The sequence below is a fragment of the Exophiala aquamarina genome, assembly GCF_000709125.1.
Source record: "Exophiala aquamarina CBS 119918 chromosome Unknown aczIA-supercont1.7, whole genome shotgun sequence".
Lineage (NCBI taxonomy): Eukaryota > Fungi > Ascomycota > Eurotiomycetes > Chaetothyriales > Herpotrichiellaceae > Exophiala > Exophiala aquamarina.
Genome location: NW_013550581.1, coordinates 1,667,647 through 1,691,920, shown reverse-complemented (window position 1 = coordinate 1,691,920; position 24,274 = coordinate 1,667,647). Strand labels below are relative to the sequence as shown.

Here is a 24,274-nt window from a genome sequence, read left to right as displayed (position 1 = left end):
GGAAAAAAGGCTTCATATCACAGCTTTGGCATCAACCCCGCTTGAGAGCTTATCAGTGAGCCCGTTGGTCGGTGAGACAATAGCTCGAGTATACTCTTCGATTGTCACATGGCCGTCATGAATTCATCCTGGCTACCTGAATTCCTCATCGGAACTACATTAGAACAGCAGACTTCTACTCGTCAAGGTAAAAACGTTGGCCAGTGTTTGGGTCAACGACGATCCTTGACCTTCTGTGCTCTCGGAGGTCCCTGTCGTCAAGATCGCGACTCTCTCGTCGCATGCGTCTTACTGCTTCTTCGCGGATGTCCAAGTCGCGTTCGCGGTCAGTCATCTCACGTTCTTTCTCGTTGAGAAACTCCTCTCTGATGCGGTCTCGCTGATAATGCTCAATGTTCCCGCTCTGACGCTCAAGTGAGTCTCGGTGGTAGACGTCTCGATCCTCATCGGGGAAATGAAGTACGGGCGGCATCACATCATGGCGGATCAGTGGCGCGTTCTCACTGTAACGGCGCTGGATGGGAACCAGGTCTCGTGTAGGCTGGTGATATTGCGCTGGCGCTTCATACAGAAGCTGCCGGTCTTCCGGGATCTGGACAGGCACGGTTGACTGTCTCACAATGCGGGGGCGCTCATATCTTCCTTCAGTCGGACGCTGTTCGTAGACCACGTAACCTTCTCTTGGTGTTCGTGCTGGCTTGACAAAGCGTGCTTCGTCGTAGTATCTTGGCACATAGGTATCCTGATAATGTCGTGGCGACTCCGAATACGAGGCATGTCTCACGGGCACAGATGGACCTCGGCGATGCTGCTTGTAGATGACATCAGGCCGAGACTCATGCCGGACCAGGCTTCCTCGTCGTGGAATGCCATGTGTGCCGATAGATGTGTTTGAGCTCTCGGCATCATACTCGTAGCCATAATGGCTCACGTCACTACCCCCTGAGGAAATGCTGCTGCCATCAAAGTATTGCTGCGTACGTCTGTTTGGAAAGTGCACCGAGTCACCTCGAGGGCGGGACTTCTCTCGACGATGTGTGGATTTCTCTCGCAATTCGCCTTCGTGACCGCCGCGGCGTCGGCGTGAATGGGATCTCGGAGCATCACCAAACATGACCTCAGGATGGTCAGGATGATCATGATGACCGTGAGGAGACTTTCCTCTCCGGCCCCGCTTGTCTTCTTTGATCTCTCCAAAGATGCCCTCGAGAGGAGCATCGCCATCAAAAGTTCCTTCTGGAACCACCATAATATCAGGATCGTGTTCATGTCCATGTTCAGCAAACTTGTCCCTCGACCTGCTTCGCTTCTGACTCTTATCACGCTTTCCGTCCTTTTTATCCCCCTTGTCTTTGTCCTTGTCCTTGTCTTTCATTTGTTCAAGTTTTGCGCCAAGCGGCTTATCCCTTGGAATCTGAGGCGGCAGTCCAGTGAACTGGACTGGACCATTTTCATCTATTGGTCTTCCGTCTCTATCGAAGAGCGGCAGATTTGTGATTGGGTCAGACAACATTGCCAGCCCAGAGTCTTTTCGGCCGCGAGAATAGTTATCATCAACATATCGCTTCTCTTTTTTTGGTCGTGGGAGGTAAGGTTCTCGAAGATCGACAATTTCAGCGGTGTTAGATTTCTGACGCGACTTCAGCTGTTTCTTGGTTTTGGCGAGGATAATATCCATTTCAGGCACCTCGACTGCCTTAGTTTTCTTCCGGCTTATCATCTTCTTAGCTTTTATATAAACAACTTCCCAGCGTGTGTTGCCAACCTCCATATCATTTGCCTTCTGAATTAAATTTTCGATCTGGCCACGCCGTAGCGGAGACATACGAGTCATTTGTTCAAGGACAGTACCATCGCTCCCTCTTTTCTCCCGTGCCTTCTTTTCAATTTGTTCGATTGGTGCTGAAATGACATCCTTAAACGCTCTACTCCAATCATCGCCGTTCTTGGTTAGGCGATAATAAAGGTAGTCCTGCGATATCTTACGGTCGTCCATGACTTTGGTACGCTCCTTGTGAGGTTGGATCTCTTCAAATTCGTGGTCGTCGTGAATGGACAAAGCTGACATGCGATGCTGGGCCTGTGGCCTTCGCTCCTCGTAGAAGGCAGGTTCCTCAAGTCTTTCCTCAAAAAAATGATCATCCAGAATTTCAATTCCTCCGCCAGGGTCGATCGGAGCGAAGTGATCGCGAGGTGGCGGTGGCTCCATCTTCAATGAAGCCGAATGTATCAGGCTGGACAAGCCAGGTGTGCTTTGTTTCGCTTGCGGATACGTTTTGAAAGAGGGGAGAAGGAAAGATGCAGAATGCCGATGGAAAGTTTGAAAAGGTCTAGTGGGGCAGTGCAGCTGCAAAGTGGGAACTGTTCGATGATATGCAGTAGAACCACGGGAACGGCAATGCTAAAGAGATACAGACGGATTTGAGTCGAAAGGATGGGAAGAAGCAATGCATGTAAGAGGCTGCAGGATCAATGACAGGATTGCGGGTCAGCCGGTAGGCAGCCGATTATGCGCGCCAAATTGTAGAGAAGTCGGGAGTCATGTTTTCTCTTTCAACAAGAGGTTCAATCGAGGACGACCGGTTTGGATCATCGCTTGTCGACACACATCCGCAACGGCGAGGACAGTTGCCTTGTCTGAAGCGAGCCAGTGGCAGGCAACACATCCACGCACGGCCGGTTTGAATTTGGCTGAATGAATGAACAACCGCATAGCGTTCCAGTAAGATCAGGTGAGCAAAGAAATGGATTGGCTGTAGATGAGCGGGGCAAGCTCATGCCTGCAGCAAGACGAAGTCAAGACCAGCGAAGAGGGAGAGGCATCGAATGGTTGAAACGGCGGTGTCTGTAGGATCGACTTTCAGTGGTCGAAAGGGGCATGGGAGGTCGTCTCGCCAGCCCCCATGCATGCAGTAGTTCATCATTTGAGACCAAATAGAAACTACCTTGGCGTTCTCATCACAGCTCAGGCTGTGTGGTAGTTGTGGTCATAGGGAGCCGTCCGTCCTCGTATGCTCGTCCTCTCAAACGTTTTGGTCGTTGTGATGTCAATCAAGGAAGCCACTTGTTGTGATCGAGGTAGGACGCAATGGAACATCGTATTGCGTTAGAGGCATTGCTTCCTCTGCGATTCATAACATCACGATTTGTGGGATTGAAACAGGAAAGTGTTTCTATGGCTGCGTAAGGCTGGCACGTGACTGCCCCTCATTTCACACGTGATCGACTATTCCTGTACCTCCACACCTGCGATGAATGCAATGGTCAACACCTCGCGTGAGCAGCGGCAGCGTATTAACTCATTAAATCCGTTGAATTCATAATTCGATCAAAAAGAAAAGAGCAGTTCTACTCAAAGCACTCATCTGCAGCCTCAGAAAGCGGTGTGTTCACTATCAAATCAGAATCAATGACGGGACACCACCGTATGAGACCTCCTCAACGGGACGGCCCATGGTTTGTTACCCGATGACGGCTGAGAAAAATTCTAAGGTTGAACGATGACCAATGATAAGGAAGGTCGTCCTTTATTCCATCAAACTGGGGCGTTATTACAACCTAATTCCCCTTCTAGGCAGGGCAGATGGAGGGAGAGGAGGAGAACACTGAGTTGTGTGGGGTTGTCGTTATATTCCACCTCAGAATGCACGTAGAGTACAGGTGATTCTTGAGATCTTTCCAACTGAGTCGTAATCTCCAGGCCGTAATGGGAGCACTGCAGAAGGTAAAAAGATATCGGCACCTCGCGGCCGCTGATACTTCTACGGGAGATGCCTCGTGACACGCTTGGCGGTCGCCTTGCAGGAACGCGAAACTTGTGCCCGACGAGAGCCAACGATGGGAACGCCCTTCGTGTATAGAGGGACCATGCAGTCCCAGTTCACTCGAACCTCAACGGACCAATCAGCAACTCATCTACAGAGGCGCTATAAATCGGGCAACAACTACTTTAGTACTCTGCGCGACATAGGTGGCTGCGGCATGTGCATACCAAGTGGGAGAATCAAACACCAGTTCGCGTCCGGAGGTACCCAACTGGAGAGGAAAGTTCACGCACCTTGTGACTTGGTTTCGCACGGTCGAGTGGGGACCAGCCGTCGTGTAAACAGGCGTACTTGGACCGTGGGCCTAGTAGGTCGCCTCACTTTGAAGCTTGACTTGGCCTAGATCTTTTGCAGATTCGGCGATGAATATCTCACGAAAACGAACAGGGACAAGTACGTATAGTGTGATACATAATAATCAATTATTAAATACCATCAAACGAGTATTGCGGCAGTTGGCAACCAGCCTAGTCAATATGGGTGGCGCTGTAACGACAACCTGCTCATCCAATGGAACTCCAAATGCTGGTTTGCCTGATTCTTCCTTCTGAAGATGCCCTTGGCCAACGCCTTTCCATGTACAGCATGTCTTCACAGACCAAAACTCCTTGACGCACTGTCTCAAAATTGAGGTCAGATAGCGAGCAACAATTAAGCAGCATGAATTCATCTTCACATATGATATGTGCGAGTCACCGACCATTGCCAACTACCGGAGTGGCAATTTGACATCCTGGACGCCACGTTTGATGACCTCCTCCAATGTCCATCTGGGAGTGACAACAAGTGATTTGGCCACTTTGTCGTGCTTTTCCAAACGCTTTCGACTGTGCTCCATTTCCCATGTAACGCCCTCGGCAAGGGGCGGAGCGCCTCCGGCAATTCCGCTGGCGAACTTGAGTTGTAGAACATTGCCAATCTCATCACAAGCCGCCAACACTCGATCCAAGTCGTCCTTGTTGTGCGCAGCTGAGATACAAAAGCGAGCCCTCGAAGAGATCAAGGGGGTAGCAGGATAACCAACGACCACGACCGAGATCTTTCTCCTCAGCATTTCATGTGAAAAGGCAGGCATCTTGGCGGGGTGGTAGAGGAGCAAAGGGACGATTGGTGAGTCGTCGTGTCCGTAAACGATAAAACCGAGACGCTTGAGTCCAAGTCTCAGATATCGAGAGTTGAACGCAATCCGTTGGAGACGCTCTTCACCTTGACCTGGGAGGAGATCACCATTGATGAGACGAAGGGAAGCCATGATCTGGGTGAGCACTCCCGGGGCAGGAGTTTCACCATAGATGGTACCAGCGTTGCTCACCCTCAATTTATCAATAATGGCTTTGTCGGCGGCGATATATCCGCCATTCGCGCCGAACGACTTGGTAAGAGTCCCCATCAGGATATCTACTTCTGCAGGATCGATACCGAAATAGTCACAGACACCTTTGCCATGTGGTCCCAGGGCGCCAATTGAGTGCGCTTCATCGACAAACAAATGGAACTTGTAGCGTTTCTTTAGTCTAATCAAACCTGGAAGATGGCACATGGTACCTTCCATGGAGTAAAGGCCCTCAACCACGACCAAGATTTTTTTCCAAGGCCGATGTGTGCGTGGTTGGCCTTGGGAAATGGCCTCTCGAAGCTTCGATTCGAGATCCTTCATGTCGTTATGTTGGAAGGAAGTGATCATCGCTCCTGAGAGTCTTGATCCGAATCGGATGGAGGCATGGTTTAATTCATCCGAGATGATCAAATCTCCTTTTCCGACCATAGCAGAGAAAACTGCGGCATTGGTGCCGAAACCCATCGAGAAAACCATGGAGGCTTCCTTGCCGACGAAGCCTGCAATCAGGTTCTCACACTCGACGGCCAAATCTGAGGTGCCCACTTCACTCCGAGAACTGCTCGTTCCTAGTCCATAGCGCCGTATTGTTTCTTCAACAGCATCGGCGCAAGGCCCATCGGATTGTGCAAACCCGAGGTAATTATAGGAGCTCAAATTTAGGGTTTCGGTCGTGGTACCCGTCAGAGAGAAATGATAATTTCCATCATCGGATGTTCGATCTAGCAAATTGATATAGCGGCCAGGGACACCAGTGGTGGGTCTGTTAAAACAGTCGTTGATGCGCATCTTCAGGCGTCGAACATAGAAATTGTCAAAATCACTGTTGAGCGCAGCATAGCCATTACGAGCCTTGAGATGGCGATAGTTGTCTTCCTTGAATTTCATACCAAAGAAGTCTCTGACGTGCCCGAAAATAATTAGGATGAGGTAGGAGATGTAGGTGGTTAGCAGATAATAATAGGGCGGTTCGTCCATGATAGGTTCGGGGAATTCGCCCCCTTGGTGTCGACTGGTGTAGCGATGCGACTGAGAATTTAAAGGACCAAATTGTGCATGTTGTTTCACGAGTTTTCTTGTCTCGGCCGCAGAAGGTGGTTGGAAAAGGGTAGTGGGAGGTTCGTCCATGTTTGTGGAGTCTGCGCGGGCAGTCGAAAGCGAGATGCTCGGTAGCGATAGTGATGGAGTACTGATTGGCGGTGAGCCCGAGGCCAAAAAAGCCTGTTCCTGTGCTTTGCTGGCCGCGAGTAAGGCCGCGGCAGCGGTTTGAGCCTCTTTCGTCTTCGGCGAAGTCGAGAAGAATTGAGCGATCTTGCTGGCTTTCTGAGACGTCTTGTTGACAAAGGTACCGCCCTTGTCCGCGGATGGCGTAAAGGACGGCCAAGGGGTCGGCGGTGAACTACTTAAAAGAGACGTTGACACTCGACGAGGCATGGCCAGATGGATGGGAAACCAAGGGGGGAAGCAGCTCTCGCGAGGGGGATGTAGTTTAGATCAGGCGCTGGCGCTTTATCAAGCCCACGAGTTTATAGTTAGAAGCCAGTCTCTTAAGGTGGTGCAGGTCTAGCTTGTCTTAGGCAACACGGGTGTTCGATGTGGCGGTGTACGTCGGCGAGGACACGAGTTCCGGTCGTCGAGAAACAGCAATCGTCAGGCGCGACACCAGCAAGAATTGGTCTGCAAATAAAGGCTGCTTGCAAAAATCGGTCGAGGTGCAGGGTGATTTGAATGGACGTCAAGAGAATTGAGGTGGTGAATGCGGGCGTAAAAAAGGAGTATTGGCGCAAATGGTCACCAGAGAGGTACGGGTAGGTGGAAGTGGATGACGGAGGTGAAAAAAGGGCCGTTGGAAAGCTGATGGGTGGCGGGCTGGCCGGATCACTTGTGTGGACGGCGACAGGTTGAAAGGGTTTCCGCTCAGATCCGCCAGGCTCTGGTTGGCCTGGAAGAGCCTGTCCCTTGCAGGAGCCGCCCGTGGTGAGCCGCACTTTTGCAGCCAGCCACTTGGAGATGGCCTGGACAAGCACTGGACAAGCTGATAGAGGACCTGAGGACGTGGAAGTGAAGGAGAGATAGAGGAGGATAATGGATAAGTAGGTTGAAGAGAAGAAGAAAAGGACAAGAGGATGGAGAATAGATAGGAGTAGTAGTATTCGATAGTTGGCTGATCAACCAGGGAGGACAGGGAGAAAAAGAGATGGATTATGATGATGGTGTGGATGGATGGATGGTGGATGAAGAATAATGGAGCGCGGTTATGGTGTCGGAGGAATCACAGTTCAAGTCTGGTGGAAGAGTTGTCTCGTTAGTGGGATACACGAAAGACACGCGAAGCTCGAGGAAGTCGAAATTAGACGTGACAAGGGCAAAGAGATTGAGAGATTGGGAGGCAGAATATAAGGGCGAGGGCCTCCCCTACAATTGGCTAGAGCCACCCACTTGGGGGCTCTTGGGGCCCCAGCGAGTCCGCTTCGGGAGCTGGGAGGGGCGCCCGGAACATGCCTAACAAATTTCTGCCGGAGGGTTATGACCTGAAACTGTCTAGTAACTTCGTTGGAGTCGAGTGCACTCAATCGCTTATTCGGGTACCACAAGCGATTTATCTTGGCGGTCCTGGGTCAACCTCGATCCTTTTGCTTTGTGTGTGCACATCCTCGTACGGAGTACATAGGAACTGTGATAAAGGCCCCTTTCATGTTTGCTGACCATTGCACAGGTCGAACAAGGCATTAATTCTCCAAGTGATGACAAGCTACGGGGCACTCGGCACGAGTCACAGAACATCCCCACGAATCCTCTAGATTGATTGAGGAAGACGGCAAGCAGTTGAGCCTATCAGGTCATCACTTGACCGTGACACTTGAGCAGAATACACCCGGCTCTCCATGGCCTCACGTTCTTGCATCCAACCACTCCCTACTTCGATAGCAGTACGGAGTGTCTCATGTGGAGGGACTTACGGTAAGACTTTACTACTATGGGACGGTGAGCATCATGGATTGATTGCCCTAACTACATAACCGATTGTACGGAGGACGGAGTTGTCGGTACCCCGTGCTCCGTACCTTCCCTCGGAGTTCACCCCTTGCCAGTTTATTTCGCCACTCGGATAACGATCGGGGCATTGTTCCTGATCGCCCATGCCGCTTTATCTCCACCAATCGATTGCGTGGCACCCACCAAAGAAAAAAAAAAAGGTGAGACTAAGAAGGGCAGGTGAGGCGACCGAGGCTCAACAAGTCCGTTCTTTATCGTCGCTGATTCGTTGGAGGGAGCCAGAATTTGGATGCTCCTCCGCAATAATTATTGTTCGCTCCTGCCCAATGTCCCAAGATTTCCCAGACTTCCCCAAGTATCGGTCAGCCCACATGACGAACCACATGATGAACGGTGTGGACACTGGCAATGGCACGAACGGCACTTCCAATGGTGTCAACGGTGTCAACGGTCATGGACATGATTCTGCAGAACTCTGGCGACATCCTCGACCCGAATCCACTGAATTCTATGCCTTCCAACAACATCTCATGAAGAAGTACCCTATCCGTTCAGAAAGCTATACAGACCTGTGGAAGTGGAGTGTCGACAATCCCGCTGCATTCTGGGAGAACGTCTGGCATTATACAGGCATCACGGCTCACAAGCAATATGACTCGGTGTGCTAGACACCTCCCAACTCCGCGAACATATAGAACTCAACTAACTACCCACGCGGTCAACACAGGTCCTTGATCTTTCAGCACCCATGTTCCCAAAGCCAGCCTTCTTTCCAGGCTGCGAGCTCAACTTTGCTGAGAACCTTCTCTTTCCATCATCCAACCCTTCGGCCGGTTCCCTCGCCATTATCGCAGCGACTGAGACCACTAGAGAACAGGTGACGTGGGCAGGTCTAAGAGAAAGAGTGCGAATGTGCGCCGCTGCCATGACAGCCCATGGCCTCAAGAAAGGCGACAGAGTCGCGGGATATCTCTCAAATCACGCCAATGCCGTAATAGCCATGTTGGCAGCAACTTCACTGGGCGCCTTGTGGTCGGGAGTCAGTCCAGATACTGGGGTCCACGCAGTCCTTGACCGTCTGAAGCAGATCGAGCCTGTGCTCCTTTTTGCAGACAACGCCGTCACATACAATGGCAAGACTCATGAGACCCACGCTAAGATCTCCCAGGTAATTGCGGAGCTATCGTGTGTCAAGAATCTTATTATCTTTGAGACCATTCAAGCTCATAAATTTGACCTCTCAACCCTTGAAGCACGCAAAGAAACTACGGTGGAGACATATGACTCGTTTGCCTCCAAAGGCGATTCTTTGCGGCCACTTCGATTCACATATCTACCCCCTGACCACCCTGTATATATCCTCTATTCCTCGGGCACAACAGGTGTGCCCAAGCCAATCGTTCATGACGCCTTAGGGACACTTCTCCAGCACAAGAAGGAGCACCTCATACAATCAGACATCAAGCCGGGCGAGAAACTCTTCTATTTCACAACAACCACGTGGATGATGTGGCACTGGCTTGTCTCCGGTCTTGCCAACGGGGCTACAATTGTTGTTTATGATGGTTCTCCGTTCCAACCTCATAAGGAAATGAGCATGCCCTTGCTCGTCGATGAACTCGGTATCAACCACTTTGGGACTTCTGCAAAATACCTTTCAGTACTAGAACAAGCCAAGATTTTCCCTCGGGGTGCATCACCACGATCCGCAACACTACAATCTCTCAAGTCAATATTCTCCACCGGCTCTCCCCTCGCTCCAAGCACCTTCCACTATGTATACAAGGCTCTTTCGCCCCCTCCGCCTCACCAGGGAATACTTCTAGCATCCATAACAGGTGGTACAGACATCATCTCTCTCTTTGGCTGTGGAAGTCCTATCCTTCCAGTCCACGCCGGCGAAATCCAGTGTCCTGGTCTAGGTATGGCTATAAGGAGCTTCTCTACAGATGGTACAGACATCTCGCAGACCGGGGAGGCTGGCGAACTAGTCTGCAACGTCCCCTTCCCCTGCCAGCCATGCATGTTTTGGCCTCCCGGCTCAAGCGGGGAGAAACGATACAAATCCTCATACTTCGAAGTCTTCAAAGATCAGGGAAGTGGCAAGCCCATTTGGCACCATGGTGATTTCGTGCGTTTTAACCCGGCGACAGGCGGGCTTTGGATGCTCGGCCGCTCAGATGGCGTACTAAACCCCATGGGCGTGCGCTTCGGCTCGAGTGAAATATATAACATTCTCCTAAAACACTTCAGCTCCGAGGTAGAAGACGCTTTGTGTATTGGCCGCAAGCGTGCACAGGATCCCGATGAGGTTGTCGTTCTTTTCTTGAAAATGGCTCCGGGCCAATCTTTTGGAGAAGACCTGATTACACGCATTCAGAACATGGTACGTAAGGAGCTAAGCGCCAGACACGTCCCGAAAATCATCGATGAGTGCCCAGTAATCCCAGTGACTACGAACGGGAAGAAAGTCGAGGGCGCTGTCAAGCAGATCCTCAGTGGACTGAACATCAAAATCAGTGCCAGCGTTGCGAACAGTGATTGTTTAGAGTGGTACAGAGAATGGGCCGCGACACATTGAGGTTCTGATCCCTTGGTGATACTAAAGAGCCTGGACGGCTCGTAGTCTTAAAGAGCCCAGTCTTAAAGAGCCCAGTCTTAAAGAGCCATGGTTATGTGCTGATGAGAAACGCATGTTTTGTATACTAGTATGCACTAATGCCAGGAGATATTATTTAGACCCAAGATATTCACCTGCCTCCTTCGAGCCCAGAGAGCTGATGTGATAGAATCGTGGTTACTGTGTGCCAGTGACAAGAATCCAACAATCATTGAGGTATCTAGTCTCCTTCTGCCCAAGCCCCCTCCATCAGGACTGAGCCTGAGATATCATAGCGGGCAAGTCATGTTTAGCCTCCCACAATGTTGCATCAGAACTTACTTTGCATTCGCCATTAATTCAAAGCTCCAACTGGAGAGACATCTCGACGATGACAGGCATAGTAGACAAGCTGACCGAGAAGCACGTTTTTGAGGCAGTCGAAGAATAGCAGTTCCGACATCAAAGGATCAAGGTCGCCAGTCAAAATTTCCTCAGGCGCATCGTCACAAGGGGAGGCACAGTTATGACTACCGTGTTCGTCAATCATCGCACGCTGCTGAACTGGACATGCTTCAAATGCGGACTTGACTGGCGCAGTAATTCTGCTAGCTTCGTCAGTGCTTTATATAAACTTGTCGCCTCCTCAGTTCGGGTGAAAGCGATGGTAAAGGGCGTGAGCTACTGATGTCGGTTTGCACAAGCCAGGAGCTCCTCTTCGGCGGTTACGAGGGTCCGCAATTGCACTGTATGAAGATGCCTAATATCTGCGATCTTGGTGAAATAAGAGCTCATTTGTTCCAAAGTGAGGACATTGTAGTTGGTTTATGTATGATCTATCATGGGGGACCAAAGAGAATGCCAGAGGTTCATTATCGGTCGATCAAGGAGATTGGCACAGACCATTTACGTTACCAGTTCGCAAGGCTTCAGCCCCTCCTAATCCAAAAGCGCCCAAACCGAAAAGCCCTTCCCAAGTACGGATGGGATCGCGAGTATTCCGTAACCCAAATCAACGTCAACATCAAGTCCTGACTCCTGACCCGGCAAATCAAGACCCGAATGACAGGGGGAAATTGCATAGACTTGCGAATAGGCCAAGCCCCTTCGGCGACTACAATTGACGTGTTGATGACAGCTTCCCCCGCCTGCCAGAGCATTGTTGCATTTTACAAGGTGCAGAAGCAGCGCGGAAAACCGATACCGACGCCTGTGGTTATGGAGATCGGAGTCCACTTCTGTGATATTCTTGCTGCAGGGTAACGAACTTTATTCCAACTGAGTTTCATCGCGCATAATCTCCATTTTGAATCCCCCAGCTGAATCTGCACTTTTGACACCCGGTGTGACAGCTCTTCTCATGCGTTGACGTCCCTCAGAATTGAGGGTCACGGTTGGTCATCATCAAGATCTGAATCGTGCACAGACGCCGGACGGCAAGATCTAAATCACTAATGTGCTATCGAGTCATAGTCGTGAATCGTGATACACGGAAAAATCATGAATCGGTTGTAAGCTGCATTGTCTCCACTGGCGACCCTCGTCTGACTAGTCTCAGTCATGGCAACAAATCCTCTACCATCTCACTTACGGCAAAATAAAAATGTAAACACAATCGTGCCTCATGATGGATGATCTCAACCCTGAGCAGGGCCAACGAAGCGAATTCATATTCCAACTTATCGCGTTGACCGTAAATAATCCCATAGAATCCGTTCATCATTTGACCCGGAATTAGTTGTTCGAATGCTTATGTACTGGCAGTGATCTGCGATGAAGATTCGTAGTTCCTTGCGTGCCCAAGTCGGGACCATCGCATCAATTATCATCCTCGTCCGGGTATGAAATAGTTGGATCACCGAGATATACATGGCTCGAAGCCCTCCAATTGTTCATTTTCAGCTTTCCTCTAATCACCCCTGGCGTATAAACATGTTCATTCGGGCTTTGGATCGGTGACGAGCTGCACAAACACAGCTTTTCACATATTGGTTCCAGTTCGTCCCCGTCGCAATATTCCGTTCGAGAGCATGAAAGTTTGCCGGATGCCGAGCACGCACAACTGTCGCGGCAGATATCAGCTCTAACTCTTGGACCCCAGCGACAGGAGGTCAATGTAGTGCTTGAGGTGCAGACAATGTTGCTCTGCGGCAATATGACCCCGGAGGAGTTGCCTTGTAGAGACCGTTTGTGGTTCAAGTGATCTCTAGGTGTTAGCGGTGGAAGTGCAGACGAGAGTGTCGCGATGACAAGCAGTTGAAAAATAGTGATAATGTGAGCTTGTACCATCTTGAAGGCTGGCAACAATTGAGTAGCATAAATATTCCAACAGGGAGAGGAGTTCTAGAAAGGAGCATGAATTTCACCATTTCAGTCGACGAGAAAGTTTGGGGATCATGAAAGAGATTTTCTTCGTTACTCAGCATGGTCATTTTGTTCATTTTGTTCATTTGTACATAAGCACGGCCCTGAAGACACGCAGCATAGACCATCGCCGAGAGACTGCATATTGCCTGATTGCGAGGAATAGCCCACTGAGAGAGTCGACGGTTGAGAAGCGCTGTCAAGAAGAATAGGCCACCTTGTGGACCGCGCCGCAGCTGCATTTTAGATATTTTTTCCGGCAACCTTAGACAGGGTTCAGCTGATAGAACGTGCTCTGATTTTGACAGATGCTTGGTGTGGGTCAACAACGGCCAGATCTGCACAAAGGCGATCCGAAACTCGGATGACTCCACTGATGAAGCTGCCAGGGCAGCTTTTGTTCACCCGGTCAAGGCAGAATGTTCAATGAGCTGTTTGGACAGTACACTTGATGTGTAGTAATATGTGACTGTTTACACGAGGGCTTCAACAATACTGATCCGTCGACCGAATCAGAAGCTGGTAGTTTGTTGCTCAACACCCCAGTGCCACAAAGCCCTGCCAATGGTCTGATCGAGCAATGAAGCCGTCGAAAAATGCCATCTTATCAGCCACAGCAGGTTTCATTGATCTGCTCGGTAAGTTGGCAAGGTGAACGAATTCGCTCCACCGTGAGGAAATACTCTTCAGATCATGTAGGCTCCTATACTGTCTGTCCAGAATTGGCATCAGCTGGCGGGTGTAATCACCTAGTAATTTAATGTCTGCTCCTGGTGGTACCCATCGTAACGCACCCCGTCATTGACACCGCAGGCAATCTGAATTCCATGCCTGTGCACTGAGGCCTTGTTGAACAGCAAAATATACCGAGCCAGTCAGCTTATCAAACCCTCTGCCACAGTCGACAACAGGTGGTCCCAGACCAGGCAAAATATTAAATATTGTGAAAACAAGTTGACAAGGGTGAAGGGGCAACCACAGCTGAGGGAGAGCAATATTCGGACCGCTTGTAAAACGAAAGTCTACCTTTTTCTCAGGCAGCGTCAACACGAGTCCAAAATGGAGTCGACGATAATTGGCACTCATCAACTCCATCATTATACAGCCAACCTAATGCAATTTTCAGTGGTCGTAGGGATCGGGATGGCGACTTCCATATCATCTCCCCATATCACCTCGCTCTGAACGCGCAATACGAATTCAGCTTGCATCAGGGGATGCTGTAATTTAGTCTATCGAATCCGCCATGCGCCTTGGAATGTGGCTTGGTGTTCTATGTTGGCAAATGGCCTTCGCAGCCTCTCCATTAACTATACTTGCACCCTGCCCAGCAGCGCCACCTACGCGAGGACTCAAGTCTATCGTCGTCACTACTCAACTGCAAGAAGTTTCGACTTGTTCACCGAGCTCTCGATGCGTTAGAGGGCGATGCTCGACCTCTTATCTATGGGAAACCTATGCCTATATCTCAACAGTGATACCTTGTGCCTGGAACGGCACAAGAAGTCGATTGACGACAGTTACGCGGACGGATCAACTGATTATTGTGTCGGAAGCATACAACACAGTCTTCAAAGCCTCTTCTACGGCCGCTGGTGGCCACTGGAAGTACTTTTATCTGCATTGGCCTGGGCATGCCAAAGAACAAGAGCACGAACAGGAAGTTTTGACGAGGAGGGCAGTTGCACCCTTCAAAAATATCAGATCGTTTGCAATTCCTGGTTGGAACGGCAGCGATTTGTACGGTAAAAGTGAGCTGGACAATGACAGACTCCAACGCTTTGAACAAAAGGTTGAAGTCTTTGAATGCCGCCTCTCAAAGCGATGGCGAAAATGTAAGGCATGGCAGGAAGTTTGGGTTGCCCGCCCAGACCTCATGTTCTCTACTTCCATGAGCATTCCTGTACATACGAGTGTGAGAGTCCCCAGTCCAGGTCTCTACGTGTGGAATTTCCCGCAAGTGATTCCTTCAAAGGCTTTCACTGCGCGCACGAGTACTATTACGTTCGTTGTATCAAGTAGTTCCACGGTCACAAGTTTTATACCCGCTCAAACCTATACTGTTCCACTCCACTCATGGACAGCACACGTTACAAGGACCTGTTCAGGCCCAACAATACTGGATTTCACGATTTATGTCACCACTACAATCACTTATACAAATTTCTGCTACACTAGACCACCCACGACGTGAGTAACTTACCCTCAGATACAAGGTTTCATCTCCAGCAAACTAACTGTGTATAAGTTCACATGACATCATGATACCATCGACCACGGCGTTGGACATTGACCCGACTGAATGGCCCCTGCCAGATAGCTGGATGAAGAATCGCTTCAGCTTGTCCACAGGAAGCGAAGCTGGCTTCACTTACTCGAACAATCTTTCAACAACGAAATATCGTGAATCTCCGACAAGAATGAGCCTGTATCCTCCATCTAACTCGACAGCTAGACCATCGTCCAGGAGAGTACCTAGTCTGACAACTCAACGGATGACTGTACCTCAACTAACCACACCGAAAAGTAGTATTTTGTCAAGCCGAAGCCCACTTTCCAAATCCATTGCATTGGCCACTTCGGCAGTAGCAATTCCCGCACAAACAACTTCCATGTCAGCACCCGCATCTACAGCGAGGAACCCCAGCACTTCAACATTGACTCAGAAACCCGCCGCTATGCTAATCAGCATGACTTCAGCCAGCGATATCTTGAAGACCAGGAGTTTCACCATGAACATTGTCATTTCGGCACGTATTTCAACGCCTATAGAAGCCTTCTATAGTCCTGTGGTCACGACAGTACCATCTATAAATTCCCAGGCGGCAACAGTGGCGGCTATATCAAATCGGTCTTTGGCGGCTTCTCGGCTTAGTACCACTCTTTTGCAAACACTGCCATCTTCCAATGTCATGTCAATGTATAGCGCGACCAGTTCAACAATATTTCCTTCGACAGGAGCGTCAGATTCCATCAATTACACACCGAAATCATCCTCACCTGGAATCATCTCCTGCAGTACTGTAAACTCTGAGACCCAACCAAATATTCTACTCTCCAGCATTAGCATATCTTTGTCAACCAGCTTCAGTACTGTTGACTTTACATCAGGATCAAGCATTAGTAGCGCATCGGCTGCGTCGCTTTGGCCCCGGGACTTCTCAACTGCAAGTGAAAGCGTATCATTAACAATTGTTTCCACCGCAAGTTTTGCACTAACAACAGCTTCATACAGTTCAAGTTTATCAACAACGACATATGTATCTTATCACTCTTCAGGTCGGACATCGAGCACTACGTTAGCTAATATGAACACAGGATCCACTACCTCTTTCTTTGACATTTCTGACAAATCGAGCTCAAGTACTTCTCGTGCGATTGAGCTCAACTATTCACAATCTACAAGTCTTACCACTAGCCTCTCTACCACACTTCCGTCAGGTTTATATTTCTCTGATGCTAGCGGCGTTTCATCAAAAGCAGGCGCCTCGGCTGCGGCACAATCTCTGTCCTCAGTGATCGCCGACACACCAACCACCGCAATCAGTATTAGCTCAAGTTCGTCCCCTCCCACCAGCGACACCACCCAATCAAGTGACACAGTTGCAACACCTTCATCTACATTGCCCAGCTCGACTTACACTTCCATTAGTATACCTTCAACCACAGAACAGCGGATCCAGCCTCCGAGGTCTTCCAGCACAGCCTCGCCTACTAATAATCCTACTGTAACTCCTAGTGCTACTCGAGACGGCATAACTCAGGCAGTATTCTCTTCATCTTCTCAAAATCCTCTTATTTCTTCAGGATTAGTCGCACCTAGCAATCTTCAGACATTCACAACTTCGCTGGCTAGCTTTCAGACAAGCTATAGCTCCACACAATCTACGTCCTCAAGTGAGGCCACCGCTAATACTCCTGTATCAGATGGCACCAGAATTGCCACTTCTGAAACTCAGTCACCAGGATCATCTACTACTTCTAGTACCTCTAATACTGTCTTCTCCAGCGGAACTAGCCTGACGCCCAATGGCTTGTTTTTTCCATCAAGCTTACAGTCTTCTAGGAGCTTAGCTGCAAATTACGCACGATCCGAGACCACAAACCCAGGTGCATATACACCTTCTCAGTCTACCTCTACCTTTTATGTCACTTTATCCAGCTCTAGCTCTACCTATGGCAGGAGCACCGATAGTTCAATTAGCAGAGCTTCAACATCAGCATCCTTTACCGAAGCTAGCACTTCCTTATCTTTACCCTTGTCCATCCAGCTCACGAATACATTGGATACATCGAGCGAGAGTCGCTCTTACACCAGCAGTGGGAATTTGAAATCAGCTACGGCCAGCAGCACCAGCGTCGCAGGAACAAAGACCTCGGATATTTTATTGTCCACATCCACACAGGGTTATACTTCCACCGTCTCGCCATCGCCAATTCTTGTAATCAGTGTCAGCACTACTTCCACAGCAACGCCATCTTCCTTCGATACTGCCAGCACCAATGCGTCATCGGGGCTTACTTCTTCTACAAGCTTTTCAAGCAGCTCTCATTTGGCTACAACGACTATTATAATAAGAAGTACCTGGGATAGCTTTCTCTCGTCTGGATACATAAGTTCACATTTTGATTTGGAACTCTCGGCTACTATGTCGACAGAGCTGTCGACTTCATTAGATCATTTCACAGACTTCACTGGGACGATTTTGTCTACCTCAAGCAGCAACAGCTTAAGAGGATCTGCCGATACAAGGAGTAGTACTACTAGTGGCGGAACTACAGGCTTTGTAACAGTGACCACCCCGAGTAGTACAGGCGAATATACCCCAAGCCGCAGTCATCAGGGCAGTGTGTCATTTCAGATCACCTCTACATCAACGACCTCAACAATAATTCACTCAGTTTCTGTTGACAGTGCCATAATGTCATCTACGACACCTCTTCGAAGCAGCCTATCTAGCTCTTTACCCTCATTCACCAGAGATTCTTCAACCGCAGCAAGCACCAGATCCTCCGATAGTACCACTGACTCGGCTTCCACCTCTCTGTCTAGCCGTACATCTAGTGATGCCTCGTCATTCCAAGATATATCACTTAAAACAAGTACTGAGGCCTCTGATATCACCCGTAGCACGACTGGACCATCCTCGCAAGCAGAGCAAGGACCATCTTCTAGCTCTATCAGTTCTACTTCCTCGTCATCATTAAGATCTATCGATCAACAGGACCTCAGCTCTAGTGGCGTTGCAATGACATCGACCAACGTTCAGTCCCCGTCAACAACAAGTAACTATTTGACGTTAACCACGGGAAATAGTCTGACATCAATCACAAGTCGATACATAACGACAGAAGTCCCTACCAGCATTAGCAGTTCGGTGGGCTCGGAAAACTCTTTTAACACCGCTGCTTCAGGAGATGGAGAGTCACCAGCTCCTCCAATAACGACGAGCATGGAGTTGAGTAGAACTCTTTTCATTACAACTGATGCCGCTTCTAGCCTCTCCAAGGCTTCGAGCTTGAAGGACTTGTTGAACTCTATTCTTTCAAGCGATACAACGTCATTTCAAAATCCACTATCCACTACCCAAAATACAAATTTTTCCGGCAGCAGCAGCACATCTCCCAGTACTAGTGTCTCTGAAATCAGAGGTACTAGTAGCAGTACCTCGTCTAGTTCGTATAGTCAGCTGAGCTCTGAAACGCCTTTAACATTTTTGACGAGTATAACGGTATCAAGCACCGAAAAGGTGACCACAACTTCGCAAGAAATCAACAACAATCCCAGCTCCAGTCTTGAAATAACTTCAGATACCTCGATCAAAGTGACTTCTACTTTTACTCCCCTCTACACGTCTCTTACATCCACGGAAACCACGGAGACAGCTAGTTCATCGGTAATAACGAACTTAACTTACACCACGCGCGTGTCTACGTTCGTAGATAGTTCAAGCACTTCCACTGATTCAACAAGCTCTACAAAGACCTCTTCACTTGAGCAGCTCTCAACCACAACATCTGGTCCTCAAGAAGCCACGAACACTCTCTCGACAATGAGAATGATGACCTCTGAGACCCCCACTAGTGAAGCCTCAAGTAGCACCTCGAGTCAAGGCACAAGCTCAATGAGTACTCTAGATGTCTCGGCAACCACCGAGTCATCTTCCTTGGCCCCCAGCTTCTACTTTATTTCCGCAACAATAGCAACTTCTACAAACGAAATTAAAATCTCCAGTACTTACAGCACATTTCTCTCAAGTACGAGTAGTGCAAGCTCAGATGTTACTACACCAACACTTCCTGGGAGTTCTGACACCTCATATGTGACTACCCGAACATCAGATGAGCCTGTCAGCAGGACTAGCTCTACAACAATTTCCGAAATATTAACGACCCGAACCACTGGGTTCAGCTCTTTTTTTGACTCCACCACCTTGATCACTACCTCTACAAGTCCAACAGTATCGTTGGCCAATGATATCACTATTCACAGCTCTTCAATACTCGGAGCGGATATGACTTCAAGCTCCTTATTCTATATTTCTCCATCAACAAGTTCACTTCTGACGTCCTCTTTTGCGACTTCAACTGTAACGGATACAGTATCATCGACCACCGCTGGCAGTTTCAGTACAGATATGGTAATGACGACAGCTAGAACCACTACGTATGGAACAATCGTCTCATCTGTCAAAAGCAAAAGTGATCTGAGTACAACGTCAGACCGATATTTGAGTTCCGCTTCAACAACAGAGGCGGTGACAACAGTCTCATACAATATGGCAAACTCTGCTTCATCTGGCCACACAACATACTCATTAAGCGCAGGACAATCGAATACAAAGGATTCAACCCTCTCAGACAGACCAATTACAACTTCGACTTGGCTGGCTTCGTCCAGTTCAAGCGATTCAGCAACAATCATTACACGCGGATCCCTGACAACAACTACAATTGATTCTTCAGTCCAAGGCGTCGGTGACTCTTCTATAATCTCCAAACTCTCTACAGCGATAATTTCCACAACTCCGGGCTCGCTCTCGCAGACCCCAACAACAGCTACAGAGAGTCCACAATCTACTGCGAGCTCGGCCTTTTCTATTGCCCCCACCAGCAGCTTCCAGACAACGAGCACCACTGAATTCACTAGTTACTCAGCCATGGACTCTAGCACCTCAGATTATTCATCAGATAAAAACCGTTCCCGTACGACTGAAACCACTTCATTCACGAGCTCGACATATGGGTCATCAACTACAAACACTGTATCTGGCACAGATACCACATCTGTGAGCTCAACAATCATGCCTGATGCGACTAGCACAACTATTATCAGTAGCAGCCCCGAGAAGACCAGTTCCACGTACCAGTACATTACAACGACTCAATCAACCGAATCTGCTCCAGTTTCATCCCTCTTCACTGCACAGCCGACCGAGATAGGCACATCTATGGCTACTTCTAGTGAGGGATATAACTCATTCTCTGAATATCCAAGCATGAACAATAATGAACAAAGCTTCACTGACATGAGGTCATCATCAAATTCTCAAGAACCGTCCTTTTCAATTGATTTGCCATCCTCCACTACGAAACTAATTACCTCCACGTTTGAACAATTGTCTTTCGTTACTACGACAACGGCAACAATGGCACTCCCGTCGACTCCTGAGCTATTTTCGTCGCCATTAGAGCAAGTGTCATCTTTATCGATTGTCCTCACTAGTTCAATGCTCATCGGTTCTCAACCAGGTTCAACCTCAAGTAAAAGGGGTGCAGAGTACACTAGTAGCAGCTACACAACTGAGTCATCGACCAACCAGGCCACTGGAACCAGTTCCTCAAGATTAATTTCTAGTACGTCAACAGATGTTCTGTCAAGTGCAACTATTACTTCTTCTAGTAGCTATGTCTCATTAGTTTCGTCCTCCACTTACCCTCAGTACATTTCTTCAACTGCGCCCGTGGAATCTGCGACGACAACTTCAACAATATCCGCGTTTGATACGACAGCTACATCTATTTCCTCTTTGTATAGTGATAGTTCTTCGACCGACCTTGCCATCTCCATAAGTGCTGGTGCCTCTTCTTCCACTATGACAGAGCCTTTCTCAACAACGCAAGGTGGTTCATGGTCCTCTGCACCTGCGCAAACCACAACTAGAAATGAGTTAGCAAGCTCAGTCTCAGTGGAAACCTCCTCAACTACCGCATATGAGGTAACAAGCACAACGATTCGGCAAACTACTGTAAGCGATGCAAGTTCCAGTGGTTCAAATATCATGAAGCACACTGAAGAAGGCAATTCAATATCGGAATCAACGGCCACGAGTGCTGCAACAAGGTTTTTGAGCAGTACGTTGGCTTCATTCACAAGCACACCAGGCGAATATACAACAGCTACTTCTGGGATTAGCTCATCGGACATCATGGGTAGAACATCAACCGAGACATTGACAACTGCAACGTTGAGTGAACTCCTATCTTCGACCTCGCAGCTTGGAACAACGACTACCTCACCCCCTGCAGTCTCAGTCATTTTTTCAACTCAGACGACAATCTCATCCTCGGAAGACGTTTCACCTGTCGCTCAATCAACCGCATCATTCACTCCATCAAGGCTAGCTACCACCACTACGTCTCCTGCTGGATTTATGACGCAGTTTAACACCGCATTGATTAGCCTGTCGACGATCTCATCAACTTTATCGTCAAAATCTTCCACTCTGTCAGAGACTATCTCGTCAATGTCTAGCTCCTTGACTACTACACTCATAACTGTTACTACCATTACCTCGTCTAGCGAAGTTGAAAGTAGTGTGGCGGCATCTTCGAGTCTGGACTCGGTAACTACGCCAAATTCTGGCATATTTACCATATCGACATCGGCCGCAACACTAACCTCTACAGCTAGTTTTAAGGCTATCTTTGACACTTCAACAACAAGTTCATCGGCGACAGAGACTTACACGACAGAGGCTTCCACGACAAGTACCTCTTCGGGAACCACAAGTGCATTTCCTTCAACAACGGAATCTGTGACGTCTAGTATAATGACTAGTATGACGACTGGTGGTACCATGACGGCCTCCACAGAGACCCCAACAACGATATATGCTCCAACCTTGAGATCAAGTGTGGCATTGAGCTCTCTCACTACTGCTTCAGTAATTTATGCTTCAGACTCTTCTTCTGTCGGTACTTCAACGTCTGATAGTTTCTTGGTCTCCTTCACCATCATGTCCACAGCAACGTCTTTTAATCAGACGTTCGAAACACAGTCGTTGTCAAGCCTTTCTACATCTTCTCTATTGGGTGCAGTCTCCACACTCACTACCTCTGCAAGCTCTGTATTTAGCTCCAGACTTCCAAGCTCGAGTACGTCTTCAGCTTCTACCACGAGTTTTGGAGCATCGTCACTATATTCGACTTCTAGGTCGACATTGAGATCTTCTTCCGAAAATATTGGGACTTCTTCCACGTCATATAGCACCGCGAGTTTTGATTCATCCACGACATTCGGTTCCTTTCAAGGCAGCACAAACACGCCCTCCAGTGCAGGAAGCTCAGCTTCATTGCCTTTCATAACCTCAAACAGTGCTACAGCCTCTAATTTAAGTCAAAACACAACTATAAGAGTGTCCACAAATTTGTCTTCAGTCTCTGGAACAGGCCCGAGCCTTGTGACGAGCTTGACTAACCTAGCAAGTTCGATCAGCATTCATGCATCAGATATTTCTACCACTTTGTCAAGCTCGAACGGTCTAACAGGCTCTGGTACTTTAACAAGTTCGAGCGTCTCCGTTACTTCAAGCAGCGCTACGAGCTATACCACAATATCCACCAATGCAGCCAGTTCAGGCACATCTACGCTCCCGACCACGAAGAGTTCAACCATTACCTTGCCTTCCAGCTCTAGTACTTCAGATACTACAACTTCGAGCTCTTCTACGGTAATAATAAGCTTTAGTTCAATTATCATCTCCAGCTCTACAGTAACAGGGTCTACTACTACTACCACCACCACCACCACCACCACCACCACAGGATTAGTGACTTCAACCCTGAAAGCAGCAAGCACCAGCACAACAGGCTCCAGCACAACGGTTTCTATTCTATCGACAAGTCTAAGTGCCATAGCCATAAGCTCTAATGTCGTTACCACAAGTTCAGACGCTCCAACATCTTCAAGCATGTCCTCTTCAATCAGGGCGTCTTCAAGCATAACGACAACTTCAGACACAACAGCTTCTGGCTCAGCGACTTCGAGCTCAGACACTCTACCGATTTCAAGCACAACAGCTCTAAGCACAATGACTTCAAGTACCACGAGCTTAGGGACGAAAACTTCGATTGCCTCAAGCTCCGATTCTGTCAGCTTTAGTGCTTCAAGTTTCAGTGCCCCAGACTCGAGTACTACTGCGAATTTAAGTGTTGTCACCAGTTCGAGCATCACACCCAGTGCCTCAAGTACTCCTCTAAGTACTTCCACTCTCTCTTCTACAGCCCCTACCTCGAGTCCTAGCACTCCTTCTACTTCCAATCCTACTACTACCACTAGTACATCCCTTTTGTCGAGTTCATCCGCTCCCACTAGCTCCGACATTAGTACGAGTGTCGCTACTACTACAAGGACAACCTCCGCTTCGATTAATTCAACAACCACTGGCTCTAGTGCAGCCTCGTTTTTGAGTACTTCTACTACTAGTACCTCGAGTGCTAGTACTACTTTCAAGACCGTTACCACCCCTGTTTCTACCCCTATCGCAGCTTTCCCCTTGAACACATCCACTACCACTGGGTCCATTACTAGTTCTACTCCCTTCTCTACCACTATAATGAGCTCAAGTACTACTACTTCGTCTACTTCAGCTACATCTTCTCTTACCACTACCTCTTCTACTACAACTATCGCAACATCTACTAGAAGCTCTACTTCTTCCGCTAGTAGCTCTCCCAGCAGCTCTAGTGACTCCTCCACTTCTACTAGTTCTACCACAAGCATAGTGTTTACTGCTACAAATACCGCTATTGGCACGACCACCACCACCACGACGTCAATCTCACAAACCACTAGTCCAGCGAAGATAACTACAACGACTAAACGGAACTAAGTGCAATAGATGGCATGTAGAAGGGAGACTCTAAAACATC

General features: G+C 48.7%; 4 protein-coding genes across 4 annotated transcripts; 2 read left to right on the top strand and 2 right to left on the bottom strand.

Annotated features, from left to right (window-relative positions):
* Positions 1-175: 175 nt before the first annotated feature.
* A1O9_08550 (uncharacterized protein) lies at positions 176-2,152 on the bottom strand (the record flags this gene model as incomplete). Its single annotated transcript, XM_013402935.1, has 1 exon — positions 176-2,152. Exon 1 carries the CDS (start codon positions 2,066-2,068, stop codon positions 176-178), a length of 1,893 nt encoding a protein of 630 aa, XP_013258389.1. The 5' UTR covers positions 2,069-2,152.
* Positions 2,153-4,533: 2,381 nt separating this feature from the next.
* On the bottom strand, positions 4,534-6,594 carry A1O9_08549 (serine palmitoyltransferase; the record flags this gene model as incomplete). The annotated part of the gene is made up of 1 exon (XM_013402934.1): positions 4,534-6,594. One exon carries the CDS (start codon positions 6,592-6,594, stop codon positions 4,534-4,536), a length of 2,061 nt encoding a protein of 686 aa, XP_013258388.1.
* A 1,889-nt stretch (positions 6,595-8,483) lies between these two features.
* On the top strand, positions 8,484-10,738 carry A1O9_08548 (acetoacetate-CoA ligase; the record flags this gene model as incomplete). The annotated part of the gene is made up of 2 exons (XM_013402933.1): positions 8,484-8,816; positions 8,885-10,738. The coding sequence occupies 2 exons, from the start codon at positions 8,484-8,486 to the stop codon at positions 10,736-10,738; spliced, it is 2,187 nt and encodes a 728-aa protein (XP_013258387.1).
* A 3,628-nt stretch (positions 10,739-14,366) lies between these two features.
* On the top strand, positions 14,367-24,234 carry A1O9_08547 (uncharacterized protein; the record flags this gene model as incomplete). Its single annotated transcript, XM_013402932.1, has 2 exons — positions 14,367-15,310; positions 15,369-24,234. 2 exons carry the CDS (start codon positions 14,367-14,369, stop codon positions 24,232-24,234), a joined length of 9,810 nt encoding a protein of 3,269 aa, XP_013258386.1.
* Between the last annotated feature and the right edge of the window lie 40 nt (positions 24,235-24,274).